This window comes from Myotis yumanensis, unplaced genomic scaffold (genome assembly GCF_028538775.1).
Source record: "Myotis yumanensis isolate MYYU_CA2020_CCGP unplaced genomic scaffold, mMyoYum1.0.hap1 SCAF_15, whole genome shotgun sequence".
NCBI classification, from domain to species: Eukaryota; Metazoa; Chordata; class Mammalia; order Chiroptera; family Vespertilionidae; genus Myotis; species Myotis yumanensis.
Window position 1 is genome coordinate 52,939,142 of NW_027223766.1, and position 15,476 is coordinate 52,954,617.

At 64.2% G+C, this 15,476-nt stretch overlaps 1 protein-coding gene across 1 annotated transcript in view; it reads left to right on the forward strand.

Annotated features, from left to right (window-relative positions):
• Nucleotides 1-14,705, forward strand: part of DENND3 (DENN domain containing 3) — a 28,514-nt gene extending 13,809 nt beyond the window's left edge. The window contains exons 9-23 of the mRNA XM_070392446.1: nucleotides 895-1,050; nucleotides 1,827-1,923; nucleotides 3,197-3,300; nucleotides 3,954-4,153; nucleotides 4,529-5,050; nucleotides 7,803-8,062; nucleotides 9,347-9,517; nucleotides 10,203-10,332; nucleotides 10,800-10,907; nucleotides 11,437-11,576; nucleotides 12,326-12,486; nucleotides 12,982-13,115; nucleotides 13,616-13,728; nucleotides 13,817-13,954; nucleotides 14,035-14,705. Of these exons, the coding sequence (XP_070248547.1) occupies nucleotides 895-1,050; nucleotides 1,827-1,923; nucleotides 3,197-3,300; nucleotides 3,954-4,153; nucleotides 4,529-5,050; nucleotides 7,803-8,062; nucleotides 9,347-9,517; nucleotides 10,203-10,332; nucleotides 10,800-10,907; nucleotides 11,437-11,576; nucleotides 12,326-12,486; nucleotides 12,982-13,115; nucleotides 13,616-13,728; nucleotides 13,817-13,954; nucleotides 14,035-14,235 (2,635 nt within the window). The 3' untranslated portion in view covers nucleotides 14,236-14,705. The remainder of the gene's footprint in view (nucleotides 1-894; nucleotides 1,051-1,826; nucleotides 1,924-3,196; nucleotides 3,301-3,953; nucleotides 4,154-4,528; nucleotides 5,051-7,802; nucleotides 8,063-9,346; nucleotides 9,518-10,202; nucleotides 10,333-10,799; nucleotides 10,908-11,436; nucleotides 11,577-12,325; nucleotides 12,487-12,981; nucleotides 13,116-13,615; nucleotides 13,729-13,816; nucleotides 13,955-14,034) is intronic.
• Nucleotides 14,706-15,476: the final 771 nt, after the last annotated feature.

The window sequence follows — 15,476 nt, forward strand, 5'->3', positions numbered from 1 at the left end:
ATCCCTCCATCCACCTGTCCATCCATCCCTCTGTCCACCTGTCCATCATCCCTCCATCCACCTGTCCATCCCTCCATCCCTCCATCTACCTGTCCATCATCCCTCTGTCCACCTGTCCATCATCCCTCCATCCACCTGTCCATCCCTCCATCTACTTGTCCATCCATCCCTCCATCCACCTGTCCCTCCATCCCTCTGTCCACCTGTCCATCATCCCTCCATCCACCTGTCCATCCCTCCATCCCTCCATCTACCTGTCCATCATCCCTCTGTCCACCTGTCCATCATCCCTCCATCCACCTGTCCATCCCTCCATCCCTCCATCTACCTGTCCATCATCCCTCTGTCCACCTGTCCATCATCCCTCCATCCATCTGTCCATCCCTCCATCTACCTGTCCATCCATCCCTCCATCCACTTGTCCATCCATCCATCTACTTGTCCTTCCATCCCTCCATCCACCTGTCCTTCCATCCCACCACCTGTCCCTCCATCCACTTGTTGTCCATCCCTCCATCCACCTGTCCTTGGAGACTCGGGCTGAGTCCATGGCGGTCCCCTCCGGGTCAGGGGGTGACACGGGAGGTTTGGCGCCTCTGAGCGTGCTGGGCAGGCGTGCGGTCAGGCCCTCGCTGGAGGCCTGGCCGTCCTGCGGGGGGCAGTGTGTGCCTTGCGGGGCAGAGCACGGGGAACGGAATGACTCTTGGATCAACATGTGGTGCGGGAAGTCAGGCCCGAGAGTTCTGCACTGGGGCTGGCTGTGGGAGGGGACTGACCTGTGGGGTGTGTGTGTATCGTGTCCCCCCGCCCGGTTATTGGGTGCCCTGAGCCCTGGCCTTCCGGAGCCTTCTCCCCGCCCAGTGGGAGCCCAGGTGACACGTCCCTGCTCTCCAGGGTCCAGAGCCTGCAGCTGCACCACGACCTGGACCTCGCCCAGCGGGGCGCCAGCACCGACGTGAACGAGGGGCGAGCCCGCAGGTGGGCCTGGCAGCAGAGGCTCAACCGCCAGATCCAGCAGCTCACCCTGCAGCTGCTCGTGGGCATCTTCAGGTACCGCCCCTCCCGGCAGGGGTGCGGGGCGCGGGCACCCTCCCCCGGGGCTCAGAGCAGAGCCTGCTGCGGGCTCACCACCTGGAACTCAGTTTGTTTTTTTAATAATTTCATTTTTTTTTCTTCTTAAAATATATCTTTATTGATTCCAGAGAGGAAGGGAGAGGGAGAGAGAGAAACATCAATAACGAACAAGAGAGTATCATCAATCGGCTGCCTCCTGCACGCCCCGCACTGGGGACCAAGACTGCAACTTGGACATGTGCCCTGACCGGAAATTGAACCCTGACCTCCTGGTTCATAGGTCGATGCTCAACCCCTGAGCCACGCTGGCCGGGCTGGACTCAGTTTCTTTTTTAAAAAAAATATATATTTTATTGATTTTTTACGGAGAAGAAGCAAGAGGGACAGTCAGAAACATCGATGAGAGAGAAACATCGATCAGCCGCCTCCTACACACCTCCCACTGGGGATGTGCCTGCAACCCAGGTATATGCCCTTGACCGGAATCGAACCTGGGACCCCCCAGTCCGCAGGCCGACGCTCTATCCACTGAGCCAAACCGGCTAGGGCTGGACTCAGCTTCTTTTCCATGAACCACGATTGATTTTGCATAGGCCTTTCTGTGAGGGGCGGGGCCTGAGGCCGCCCTGGTTGCAGGGAAAGCTGTGCTAGAAGTAGTTTTACCCCAAACCGCTCGTTCCGGGGTCAGGACACCCGCCCGGACGACCGTGTGCCGCCCTGCTCCTCCTGACGTGCGTCCCGTGTCGTGCCAGGGAGGTGAAGAACCACCTGAACTACGAGCACCGCGTGTTCAACAGCGACGAGTTCCTCAAAACCCGAGCCCCCGGGGACCAGCGCTTCTACAAGCAGGTGCGGGGCCGGGGGCGGCGCCCCACCACTGCCCGCGGGCGGCCTCCGGGTCTCCAGCGTCGGCTCTCACCCCCAAACGCTTGTTCCAGCCGGCGTGCTGCCAGCCAGGAGTGCGACTTAACACACGCCCATGTTACGTGTCGAGTGTGACGGATTTTTAAATTGTTTTTTAAAATGTATTTTATTGCTTTCAGAGAGGAAAGGAGAGGGAGAGAGAGAAACATCCATGATGAGAGAGAATCACCGATCGGCTGCCTCCTGCACGCCCCCCTCGGGGATCCAGCCCACAACCCGGGCCTGGGCCCTGACTGGGAATCGAACCCTGACCTCCTGGTCCAAAGGTTGAAGCTCAACCACTGAGCCACACCAGCTGGGCCGACTTTTGACAAATGTGCCCACCTGGGCAACCCCCTCCTCGGTCTGGATGGAGACCTTCCCATCGTCCCAGTCTCCCCTCCGCCCAGCCCAGTCCGCGGGCCGCGGGGTCACCGTGGGTTTCACTGGGTGCGGTCACCGCCTGTGCCCGGAGGTCCCTGCTCTTTCCCCAGCAGAACCCGGTCAGGGGCCCCGCCCTTCCTCTCTCTGCTGGGGACGAGCCTCTGGCTGGCTCCGTTCTTGTCTGCTAGGAGAAATAGCGTTTTGGGGTTCCTCTGGTGGCTCCGCCCCAGGCAGGTCTGCAGACCTCTTTCAGGGGAGGTGACCCCCGCGTGTCCCCCTCCTTGTGGCGGCGCCATGGCCGTCCGGTCCTTCAGTGTCCTCCCCTGGAGGCCCCGCCCGCCCTTCGTCCTCCTGCTGAACATGGGGTTTGCCGGCTCCCTCCTCTCTGAGCCCCAATCCTCCTGCGTGTCCCCCCGCCCCCCTCGACCGAGGCAACGGAGGGCAGGTCACCGTGGAAACAGCCCGGCTGTGGCTGTGGGAGGCTCACCGTGGCGTGGGTCGTGGGAGCTCAGGGCAGGCGTCCGAGCCAACAGGGGGCAGGCAGGGTGCTGCCTGAGGCCGGGGGGGGGGGGTGCGGGGGGAGCCTCGGTCCCTCCCGGGTCGGTGCCAGGCCTTGGAGAGGGGCCGCGCTGCTGTGGGGCCGTGGCTGGGCTTCTGCGCCTCCTGGTGACTTTTCAGATGCACGAAGGGGCGCGTGCTTTCCATCGCTGGCGCTGGCGAGGGAGGCGCGGGGAGTGCGAGGCGGTTGTGATGAGTTAGGGGACCGGGAGCCGGAGCGGGAGGGCGCACGGAGGAGACGGCGTGCGGCCCGGTGGGTCACTGTGGTCTCCCTCAGGTCCTGGACACGTACATGTTTCACTCCTTCCTTAAAGCCCGGCTCAGCCGGAGGAGGGACGCCTTCGCGCAGATGGAGCTCAGCGCGCAGCCGGAGGAGGACAGGTGTGCGCGGGGCGGGGGCGGCTCTGGGCCCGGCCGCAGGAGGTCAGGTTAATGGCACAGATAAGCGATAGGTTCCTGCAGGCCCCACTCAGCACCTGGTGACGAGCTGTGTGGCGGGCTCCCCCCCGAGTGCTTATCTGGGGTCCCTCTGAGCCCCCCACGCTGGCCTCCCCCCGTGTTTGCACCTCCGGGTCTGTGTTCCCTCCCATCTTCCTTGCTCTCCCCCCACATTTTCACGGTGCTTTTCCCGAGACCCTCCCCCGTGCGCTGTGGGCGCCCCGGGCTCTGGGAGCTGCGGCCTCTCCCGGCCTTCACTGCCCTGCTCAGCCTCCCCCTCGAGTGCGAGGACGGGACACCGGCCACCGCCCTGGGGGACCCGCGGAGCCCAGGCTGGCCCGTCAGTCGGTTTTTGTTAATCCTCACCCACGGCTATTTTCCCGTTGGCTTTTAGAGAGAGAAACACCGGTGTGAGAGAGACATGGATTGGTTGCCTCCCGCTTGCTCCCCACCCGGCCGGGAGCCTGCAACCAGGGGATGTGCCCTTGACTGGAATCGAACCCGGGACCCTTCAGTCTGCAGGCTGACGCTCTGCCCACTGGGCCACACCGGCTTGGGCAGTCGATTTTGTGTCTATAAAACGTTGCTTCTTTCAGAATGAATGGGATGCTTCTGAGCCCAAGGAGACCGGCCGTGGAGAAAACGGCCTCTCACAAGCCTTCGCCCGGGCGCGCGGCCCGCCGGCGCATGGTGGTCAGCATGCCCAACCTGCAGGACATCGCGGGCCCCGAGCTGCCGCCCAGGAACGCGTCGCTGCGGAAGGTGGAGGCCGAGGACTGCAGCTGCAGCAGCGCAGGTGACGCCGCTAGGTGTTCGTGTTGTAGGCTGTGTTCATGATACTTTTTTCATTTTTAAATTTTTAATTGATTTCAAGGAGAAAGGGAGGGAGAGAGAGAGAATCATCCACGATGAGAGAGAATCACTGATTGTTTGCCTCCTGCACGCCCCACACTGGGGATCGAGCCTGCAACCCGGGCCTGTGCCCTGACCGGGAATCGAGCCCTGACCTCCTGGTTCCTGGGCCGACGCTCAGCCACGGAGCCGCCTGCTGGGCCCCACGGGGCTTGCTCTGTGTCACAGGAGGTGGATGTGTCCGGGGCCGCGTGGGGGGACGGGACCGGGGGCTTGTCTGCGGGTCCCACTGACCCTCTGCTTCTCCCCTTCGCTCCAGCTCCGGACGTGAGCCCCAAGCCCACGTACACGTTCAAGATCCCCGAGGTGCACTTCCCCCGGGTGCGCCAGTGCGTGCAGGCCTACTATGCAGACTGCGTGGCCCTGCTGAGCAAGGCCATGAGCTGCGTGGCCCCCGACAACTCGGTGCTGCTGGCGCGGTACCTGTACCTGCGGGGCCTGGTGCGCCTGGCGCAGGGCCAGCTGCTGGACGCGCTGCTGGACTTCCAGAGCCTCTACAAGACCGACCTCAGCGTCTTCCCCGCCGACCTGGTGCGCAGCGTCGTGCAGGCCCTGCCGGGCCCCGAGCGTGTCCAGGCCGAGCGCACGCCCGAGCTGCGCCGGCTCATCAGCCAGGTCCTGGACAAGCCGGGCGAGGCCCCCAAGGCCGACGACCGCGTGAAGCACTTCGAGCTGCCCAGCCGGCACCTGCCGCTGGGCGACTTCGTGCAGCGGGTGCAGGAGTCGGGCATCGTGAAGGATGCCGGCCTCATCGGGCGCCTGTTCGAGGCCCTGACTGTCGGTGAGAGGCTCTTGCGGGACGGGGAGACCTGCGGCTGCGGCGAGAGGGCGTCTGCAGGGAGGGAGGGAGGAGGCAGTGGCTCCACAGCCAGGGGCGCGCCACACACACACACATACACACACACACACACACACACACCCCGTCTTCCTCCAGGGGCAGCCGGCCCGGCACTCCCTGGCCACTTGCGGGCTGCGCTCTGGAGATGCCGAGAGGAAATGGCAGCCGTGGCCCACGCAGGCGGGGACTGGTGTCACTGGGGGTCTGGGCGCCCAGGAGATGCCCATGGACAGGGCAGTAGCAAGGCCTGGAGTGTGGGGATCGAGCCTGCGACACGGCGAGTGTGGGTGTGGGGCCAGGGTGACGGCTGGGCAGGGAGCTGCTAGATGTTCTCTCGGGCTTTGAGGACGGGTAGGAGTTTCCCGCCTGGGGTGTGTTCCCACAGCCAGGCCGTCGTGCACCCCTCAGCCACTGAGCCACACAGCCCCGTTGTCGCTGGGGCTCCTCTCAGGTCGCAGAGTCGTGAGTGGCCGGACTGGGACACGGGAGCCATGTAGTTGGCACCAGTGGATGTTTGGGCCTCCTCCAAGGATATTTTCCCCTGATTTTTAGAGAGTGTTAGAGGGAAAGACAGAAATATCGACGTGAGACAAACACAGTGATTGGTTGCCTCCTGCACACGCCCCAACCAGGGCCCGGGCCGGGGAGAAGCCTGCAACCGAGGTACATGCCCTTGACCGGAATCAAACCCAGGACCCTTTGGTCGGCAGGCCGATGCTCTACCTACTGAGCCACACTGGCCAGGGCTGAGTATCGCCGTCTTGGAATGAACTGGTGTGTGTGAGAATACATCCAAGATTTTATTAAAGAAATTCATGTGCCCTGGCTGGTTTGGCTCAGAGCGTCGGCCTGGGGACTGAAGGGTCCCGTTCGATTCCGGTTAAGGGCACACGCCCAGGTTGCGGGCTTGCTCCCCAGTAGGTGTCATGCAGCAGGCAGCCGATCAAGATTCTCGCTCATCATTGATGTTTCTATCTCTGCCTCCCTCTCTTTTCCTTTCTGAAATCAATAAAAACATTTTTTTAAAAAAATGCATGAGCCCCAGCCATGCTCTGCAGACCCGTGAGTGCAGGTGAGCGCCCCCTGGTGGACAGTCTCCCAAACAGTCCTGCGCCTGCACCTTCAGGTCCTAATTCTGACAGTCCCCGCAATTCTTCCTCCCCGGCCCCGACCCAGGACACGGCTTCCCTTTCCCTGGCCACCCTGACCACAGCTGCTGTGCCGCCTGTCGGACCAAACTCGGCTGCGGCCGTGACATCAATTCCCCGGGGAACCGCCCCCCGACACTGTCAGGAGCCCGAGCGGATGTGCCGCCGGCCAGGCTGGGAACCACAGGCTCGGTTCCTCCCTCCGGAGCAGGGCCCGCGGGAGGGCAGACCCGGAACGCAGAGCAGTGGGCCTGCCCGGCCCGGCCCAGCGGCACCCTTCCTGCCGGGAGGGCTCTGCCGGCCCTGCCTCCGTTTCTCCGTTTGTGGACGAACCTGATAATAGGCTGCCCCCTGCAGCGGGTGGGAGGGTCCCACGGGCCTGTGCGGTGTGGGGCCAGGATGGCGGCTGGGCAGGGAGCTGCTAGGAGATGTTCTCTCGGGCTTTGAGGACGGGTACGAGTTTCCCGTGCAGCGTGTGCAGGGGCACGTGCCCGCATGCTGGAGCCTGGGACGTGGGTGTGGAGGGGACCAGGGCCCGGTCTGGAGGAATTTGGGGCCTGGTGTGGCCGAGGAGCCCTGAAGTGTTTGACCAAGCGGAGCCCCTACTGGCATCTTAGAAAAGCCATGTGGGCGAGTGGGCAGCTGGGAGCCGGGGCGGGAGCGGGGGCTGCTGCGCGACAGGGCAGGCCGGGGACAGACGGGTGGGCCCTGCTCGGAGGCAGAACAGCCACGGCAGGAGGTGGGAAGGCCGGACTCCCGCGTTTGTGCTGGGTGCGGGGGAGGGGCAGGCCCACCTCCACTTACAGAGCTGCCTGCAGTCACGCTGCCAAACAGTGTGAAGCTGGGCATGCGCACTGGACGTTATTTTTTTAAATATTCCTTTTTAAAAAAATATATATTTTTTTATTGATTTCAGAGAGGAAGGGGGAGGGAGAGAGAGGCATCCATGATGAGAGAGCATCATTGATCAGCTGCCTCCTGCTCCACCCCCCACTGGCATGTGCTCTGACCAGGAATCGAACCCTGACCTCCTGGTTCATAGGTCAATGCTCAATCACTGAGCCACGCCGGCCGGGCTGTACTGGGCATTTGTAAAGGTTACCGCATCCAGTACGATCATCTTGGTTACAAATAATAGAAGTAACTTATTTGCTCACATGACCCAGAAGTACTGAAATGCCTGGCTTCAGGCATGGCTTGATCAGGGGCGTGGGAGGGTCTCCAGGGTGTGGACTCTTCAGTGCCAGCGCCACCCGAGGACTAGCTCCCGCGTGGCCCTGAGGCGGCTGCCACCCGTCCTCGTGGCCACACGGATCTCTGCTCTTGTCTGGTGATCCCCGCCCCTGGTCAGCGGCTGGGAGGGCGGATGGGCCGGGTCTAGCTCCAGTGCCCGCCCCCTCCGGCACCTGGTGGGGGTGGGGGTGGAGGCTGCAGGGGAAGGGAGGGGGGACTTGCTCCCAGCGTTTCCCACCCAGGTGGCGAGTCCTGGCGCCACCCTCTGCCCGGGTCGGGCCGTGACTCAGCGCTCTTTCCCTTGTCCCGCTCAGGGCAGCAGAAGCTGATCGACCCGGAGACGTTCAGAGACTTCTACGCCTGCTGGAAGGAGACGGAGGCCCAGGCGCAGGAGGTCAGCCTGCCCGCGGCGGTGGCGGAGCACCTGGACAAGAACGAGTGCGTGTACAAGCTGTCCGGCTCCGTGAAGACGAGCCGCGGGGTGGGCAAGATCGCCATGACCCAGAAGCGGCTGTTCCTGCTGACGGAGGGCAGGCCCGGCTACGTGGAGATCGCCACCTTCCGGAACATCGAGGTGGGCGCGGCGCCCTCCCACGGTGGCCGCCTGGGCCTGCCGTCCCTTTTCCACGTTTGTTCGGGCTCGAAGACGGCGCCCACGGCTCTGTGGTGGCGGCTGGACCACGGACCCCTCGTGTTTCCCTTCAGTGTCCCCCCGGCTTTGCCCGCCTCCCCCCGAGAGTCAGGGCAAGAGGAGCCCCCTTGAATGTCAATGCTGTGCACGAGGCAGAGGGGTGAGCCCCGACACCCCCAGGGGGACAGTGAGCCTGGGACGTGCACCGGGCATTTCAGGGCCTTCTCTGTCCTGCGGGGACCCCCCTCCCACAGCCCCCGTCAGCCCAGCTCTGGGCCAGGCCCCCAGGCTCCGAGGTCTCTGGGTGCGGCCCCCCCCCCCCCCCCCCCCCCCCGCCACATACACATGCTGCTGTGAGTCAGGGCCATAGCCCAGTGCCCTGCAGGTCCCTCAGCGAGTGTGGACGGGGACAGCATGGTCTTTATTTTTATTATTATTTTTTTAAATTTTTTATTTCAGAGAGGAAGGGAGAGGGAGAGAGAGAGAAACATCAATGATGAGAGAGAACCATGGGTCGGCTGCCTCCTGCACGCCCCCCACTGGGCTGGGGATCGAGCCCACAACCCAGGCATGTGCCCTGACCGGGATTCGAACCGTGACCTCCTGGTTCATAGGTCGACGCTCAACCACTGAGCCACACCGGCTGGGGGACAGCATGGTTTTTACATTTTGTGTGTGTTTGTGTGTTGTTTTTTTTTTTCCAAATATATTTTATTGATTTTTTACAGAAAGGAAGGAAGAGAGATAGTCAGAAACATCGATGAGAGAGAAACATCGATCAGCTGCCTCCTGCACATCTCCTACTGGGGATGCGCCCGCAACCCAGGTACATGCCCTTGACCGGAATCGAACCCGGGACCTTTCAGTCCGCAGGCCGACGCTCTATCCACTGAGCCAAACCGGTTTCGGCAGTGTGTTGTTTTTTAAACCGCACTCAAAGACATGTTTTTATTTTTAATTGCCTTTTTTAGGGAGAGGAAGGGAGAGAAACATCAATGTGAGAGAGACACATAGGTCCGCTGCCTCCTGCACGCACCCCCACTGGGGGTCAAACCCCTAAACTAGGTATGTGCCCCGAGAGGGAATCCAACCTCTCCAACCAGACGAGCACCCCCCGCACAGGCCGGCACAGCGTGGTCTCTGGGCGCGGACACCCTGGTCCTGCCCCCGCCCCCCCCCGCCCCTCACTCACCACCTGACCCCCGGCTCACACCCCCGCCCCTGCAGGAGGTCAGGAGCACCACGGCGGCCTTCCTGCTGCTCCGCATCCCCACGCTGAAGATCAGGTCGGCCGCCAGGAAGGACGTCTTCGAGGCGAACCTGAAGGCGGAGTGCGACCTGTGGCACCTGATGGTGAAGGAGATGTGGGCGGGGAAGGCGCTGGCGGATGACCACAAGGTCAGGCACGGCGGGGGCCCAGGCCGCGGTCTGTCAGAGCCTGTGGGCGGTCACTCCCTGTCCCCCCGTCGCCATCCGGTGACGCCCGGGGAGTAGGATGGGGGCCGGCCTCGCAGGGCGGCAGGTCTGGGGCTCGTGCCTGTCTCCCACCCACAGGTGGGGGTTTGGGCGGCGCCCCGATTCCTTCCCGTGTCAGCCTCATGCGCCGGCGTTTCTGCATTTACTTCGGGCCACGTTGGTGGCTTTGTTACATCACGTCCCAGAGACCAGAGACAGAGATGGAGGACGGGGGAGGGAGGGGGGGACGGTCACAAAACGGCCAGAGCCTGAGCAGGGACTCCCATGGGGAAGAGCGCGGGCGGCCCGCCCAGCACCTGAGGCGGCGGCAGCTCCCACTGCGGTGCAGGCGATGCAGGCGTTGGTTGGAACTGTGGGGGGGGGGGGGCGGCGCTGTTGTTGGGGAGGGGTGTCCCCGTCATGGGAGGGGCTCTGGCCGCGGTGTGGAGCGAGCATCTCCATTCGGGGTGCGACGGGGGATGGCGATCGTGTAGCCCACAGACTGAAGCTCCCCTCCGGCCCGGGCAGCAGTCAGTGTGGCCTGACTGGGAGGGACGGAGCCGTGAGGGCAGCCCAGAGGCCAGCTCCCCGTGGGCGCCAAGTGGGCCTCAGCGCCGTGTCCCCGCAGGACCCGCAGTACGTGCAGCAGGCGCTGATGCACGCCCTGCTGATGGACGCCGTGGTGGGCGCGCTGCAGACGCCCGGGGCCATCTACGCCGCCTCCAAGCTGTCCTACTTCGACAAGATGCGGAGCGAAAGTAAGGGCGTCCCCGGGCCTCGATCTGGGGCGTCTGGCGCTTCAATCCCAGTCACAGGCTTTGATGCCTTTCTTTATTTTATGTAAAAAAATATTTTTATTGCTTTCGGAGAGGAAGGGAGAGGGAGAGAGAAACATCCAGGATGAGAGAGAATCACCGATCGGCTGCCTCCTGCCCGCCCCCCACTGGGGATGGAGCCCACAACCGGGCCTGTGCCCTGACCGGGAATCGAACCCTGACCTGGTTCCTAGGTCGACACTCACCCCCTGAGCCACGCGGCCGGGCTCTGCCTTTGAATGATGTCGCTGTCACTGTCCTGACCCTTCCCTCTCCTCCTGACGGACACGGGGGCACGTTGTTTGGGGCCGTGGCTGTGGCCGTGGCCGTGTCTGCTTTCAAAGAGCTCCGCCCGCGAATGGCCAGGCTCACCGAGCAGCCTCTGAGCCACGTGCCCGCGTGTGTTCCAGTGCCCGCGGCCGTTCCCAAGACGACGGCGGAGACGCTGAAGCACAAGATCAACCCTTCGGCCGGGGAGACCTTCCCGCAAGCCGTGGACGTGCTGCTGTACACGCCGGGTGAGCGGCGGGCGGGCGGGCTCACGCTCACGGCCAGGGTCGGCCAGGCGGCCGTGCGGGTGAACCGGGACGGGGGCCCTGCTCTTCGCGGTGAAGACCACGGCAGCTGCTCTGAGACGCTCTGTGGCCGTCACCACGCGGAGGCCGGAGCCGAGGAGCCCGGGGGGAGGAGGGGGGCGGGCAGGGCCGGCGCTCCTGTAGGCGTTGCTCAGAGGCCTGCAGAGGTGACGGCCTCTCCCAGTGAAGCTGGTCCTGTTGTCATGGTTACAAAGTGACGGGGGTCCCCTTGGGCGGGCACCCGGCCCAACTCAGGCCGTCTCCCCTCTCCTGCCGTCCCTGGTGCCCACAGCCCTGCTCCTCCGACCCCTCAGCCCCAGACCCACTGTCCGGGACCTCAGTGACCCTCCAGGCCCCGCTGGGCAGAGCCCCCGGCGGCCCCGAGGGGGCACGGGGTCGCCTGGCGCTCGCCTGGCCCGCGCTGCTGCAGCGAAGGGTTTCCATGACCCCCTCTCGGGTGCTTTCCCTTTAGGGCACCTGGACCCGGCGGAGCGGGCGGGGGACGCGCGCCCCAAGCTGTGGTGCGCCCTGCAGGCGGGCAGAGTGATGGTGTTCGACGCGTCGTCCTGGAGCCTCCACCAGCACTGCGTCCGCGTGGGCTCCTCCACGCTGGTGCGTCCCTCGGGGGGAGGGAAGGGGACGGCCAGGCCGTGGGACAGGACCCTCCGCGCCCTCCGCTCTGGCATCGGGGGCTCTCATTTCTGCTTCAAGTTTAAGTTAAACGTAAGCTGGTTCCAGCTTTACTGCAATGTTCTCATGTAAATGAGCCCATAACGGCTTAGCCGCCCTCGCTCCGAACCTGCCTGGACCTCCGGCGCCTGGGCTCAGCCTGAGTCCTCTGCTCGCCTCACACGGCATGCGGGGTTGTCTTAAAAAATATATGTTTATTGATTTCAGAGAGGAAGGGAGAGGGAGAGAGAGAGGGAGAGAGAGGAACATCCATGATGAGAGAGAATCATGGACCGGCTGCCTCCTGCTCGCCCCACTTGGGATCGAGCCCACAACCCGGGCCTGTGCCCTGACCGTGACCTCCTGGTTCAGGGGTCAATGCTCAACCACTGAGCCACGCTGGCGGGCCCATTGCTGTGCCTTTTCTGGGTGGTCTCTGTGTTGAGCCCGTCCGTCCCCAGGTGTGAGCGGAGAGCTGCCTGGTGTCCCCCTGCGCGGGAAGGCTGCCCTGCCTCGCCGAGATGGTGCGTTAGGTCAGCTGCGCTCAGACCGCCTCCCGTGGTGTTGGCCGTGGGCTCGCATTGACAGGTCAACAGTTCACATAAGATGCGACGTGTCAGCGGGTCGAAGCTCCGGAACCTGCCGCGCCCCCAGGAGCGCTGGCTCAGCTCGCGGGTTCCCTTCCCCCACAGAACTGCATGGCGATGGTGGCGCAGGGCCAGGTGTGGGTCGGCTCTGAGGACTCCGTCATCTACATCATCAGCGTCCACAGCATGTCCTGCCACAAGCAGCTCACCGAGCACCGCGCCAGCGTCACCGGCTTCGTGGTGCAGGACGGGCCAGACGCGTCCAGGTACCCGGCTCCCCCGAGGCGTCGCCAATGCCCTCTTGGGACATTCTGAGAGCAGCACCCTAGTGAGGGAGGGGTTGCAATGGCGCCCTCTTGTAGACACTCTGTGTGAGCGGTCACCTGCAGGGGCCCGGCCTGGCCAGTGACCAGGGCCTGGGATCAGACGTCAGGGACAGAGCAGCGCGTCTCCTGTGGGAACAACCCCAGGCTTCCCGCTGGCTCCCTCCGGCCACCCTCCCCCCGGCTCCCTGACTTCGTGTCCGAGCTGCTCCCTGTCCTCAGGGAGGCTCATTCAGGGGGAGCCTGGGCGCGTGGCTTTCCGGCTCAGCTGCGGTTCAGCTGATCGGCCGCATCGTCGCCAAGGCCTGTTCTCACCACGTTAGCGTTTGCCTGTCACTCTACCCGGGTGGCGAGCTTTCATGGCAACTTCCTTCGTTTCTGGATTAAAATGCACAGCGTGTGTTTCAGAGACAAAACGAGATGCGTTTCTGCCTCCAGCCAGGTGTACTCGTGCAGCGTGGACGGGGCGGTCCTGGCGTGGGACGTGAGCACCCTGCAGGTGACCCGCAGGCTCCAGTTGCCCGGCAGTGGCCTCTCGTCCATCCAGCTGCACGCCGACTGCCTGTGGTGCTGTGAGTCCTCCACCCTCACCAGAGAGCGCCCGCGCCGAGTTCCAGCTGTCATGTTAAAAGTCCAGTCTTCCCGGTCCCTTCTCTGCGCCTCCCCTGGGCGGGTCAGCTCCACAGCCTCTCCCCTCCTCACCTCTGCCCGCTGGTGGCAGGGGCACAGCGCACGCGCCCCCAGGAGTCGCCTGTGAGCAGCCGAGGGTGTGCCTGTGCCCCTCCCCCCCAGCACAGAGCAGGCGGAGGGCTGCGGGCTGAGCCAGCCTGTGCCCGGGTGGGAGGGAGCTTTGCGTTGTGCCTGTGGCGTGTTCTGCATTCCTGAGGCTCCCGCGTGTGCCGGTCCCGGAAGAGCTTCCGTGTGGGGAAGGGCACCGGGCATCCAGTGCGTTGTGCTTTGGCCAAAGCATTCGCCACCCAGCCCCCGTCAGTCCAGATACAGAGAGCACTGCCCCCCGACGCTTCCCGCAGCCCCGGGTGGCTCTGCCCACCCTCACCCGCCCCTCCTGCAGGCACCGGGAACAGCATCATGGCCGTGAACAGCTGTGTCCGGCAGGAGCTGAGGATCGACGAGACCTTCCAGGAGAAGAGCACCACCTTCGTGGCCTTCCAGCTCCTCCCCGAGGTACCCGCCCCGTCCGTCCGTCCGTCCGTCCGCCCGTCCGTCCGCGGGCCGCCCGCCGCCAGCACCCGCATGGTCCTCTCTGTCTCAGCAGGAGCAGCTGTGGGCCGCATGCGCGGGGTACGACGACATCTACGTCTGGGGCCTGCGGGACCTGGCCCGGCCGCCCGGGAGGGTCCACCTGCCGGACTGCGCCCAGGTTACCTGCATGATCCGGGTGAAGCGGCAGGTGAGGGCCGCCCGGGGGCGTGGGTGTGGGGCAGCCCTTCGCCCCCTGCAGCCCGTGGTGCTGACGCCCGTGTCCGGCAGGTGTGGGTGGGCGGCACGGGGCTGTCGCCGGGGAAGCCCCGGGGGAAGATCTACGTGGTGGACGCTGAGAGGAAGACGGTGGAGAAGGAGCTGGTGGCACATGCGGACACCGTGAGGGCGTTGTGCTCGGCCGAGGACAGATACGTGCTGAGCGGCTCCGGCCCGGAGGAGGGGAAGATCGCCATCTGGACCGTGGAGTGAAGGGGGACAGTGCGGGTCACAGCCGGCAGCAGGCTCAACCCTGCGAGAACCTCTGCCCGGATGCTGCCCCGGGCGCGGTCCGGAAGGTTCCAGAGCCCACGCCGGCACCGGAGCCAGTCACAGCTGAACGGGCTGCGCGCCTCTGTGGGCCCCATTCACGCCCTCACGCCCCCAGCCCCGCGCATGTGGCTCCTGCCTCCAGCCCAGCTGCCCCGCAGCAGGCGAAGCCGCCAGGGAGGGACACGCGGGACAGGCTGCGGACGGTTGGGCCGCGAAGGCCAGCCCTGGACCTGTTCTTTCAAATGAATGCGGAGCCTCTATAATGAAGAAACCCAGGGAGAGGCCTCCCACCGCAGAGCTCGGGCGCAGCCCCGCAGGCCAGGCCGCGCTCCAGGAGGCGCGGCGTCTCTAAGGGCAGGTGACTCCGCCGTCACCCACTCAGTGTTTGCCAAGAAGCCTTTTGCACACGTCCCCGTGCTGTTGCCTCTCATTCCCCACAGCCCACGAGGGACGTGTGGTGTGGTCGCCGGGCAGAGTGTGGGGTTTGGGGGCTCGAGGCCCCGCAGCCCTCGCTGCCTGAGGTCGGGAGGTGCAAGTCGGACCCCAGGCCAGGGCTCCGGGATGGACGCCCCGCCCGGGCCTCTGGCTTGGTGCCTGGGGCCCCCGCATTTAGGAAGGTCCGGAGTGGGGGCGGCACTTGGGGGTCTCCTGGGAGGTTCCCCCCGAGCCTGCTCACCAGGGGCACATGCTCCCAGCACCTAGGGCGTTCGGCCAGCAGCGGTGTCTGTGCGAGTGTGTGTGTGCGAGTGTATGTGTGAGTGTGCGTGCGAGTGTGTGCGTGTGTGTGTGTGTGTGTGTGTGTGATTCTGCTTTTATAAACACGGGACACGTTCCCTTAAAAGTCTGAGCACTAAACAGACTATTTAATGCCAGGCCTCACCTCCCAGGCAGGGAACTGTCCACTCGGCTCCGACGTCCACTCTCCTTTCCCTCCGAGACCCGCAGCAGAGACCCTGGCAGGTGACGGGGCCGCAGGATTAGCTCGAGATTCACCGAGCCCGTCACGTGACTGTCATGTGACTGTCACGCAGGTTCTCCATTCCCTTCCCTCTTGGTGAGACTTTCCAAGATCCTATTGGCCAGTCATTGCATTGAAAACAACTGCCCGGCCGGCGTGGCTCAGCAGCTGAGCATCGACCTATGAACCAGGAGGTCACGGTTCGATTCCAGTCAGGGCACAA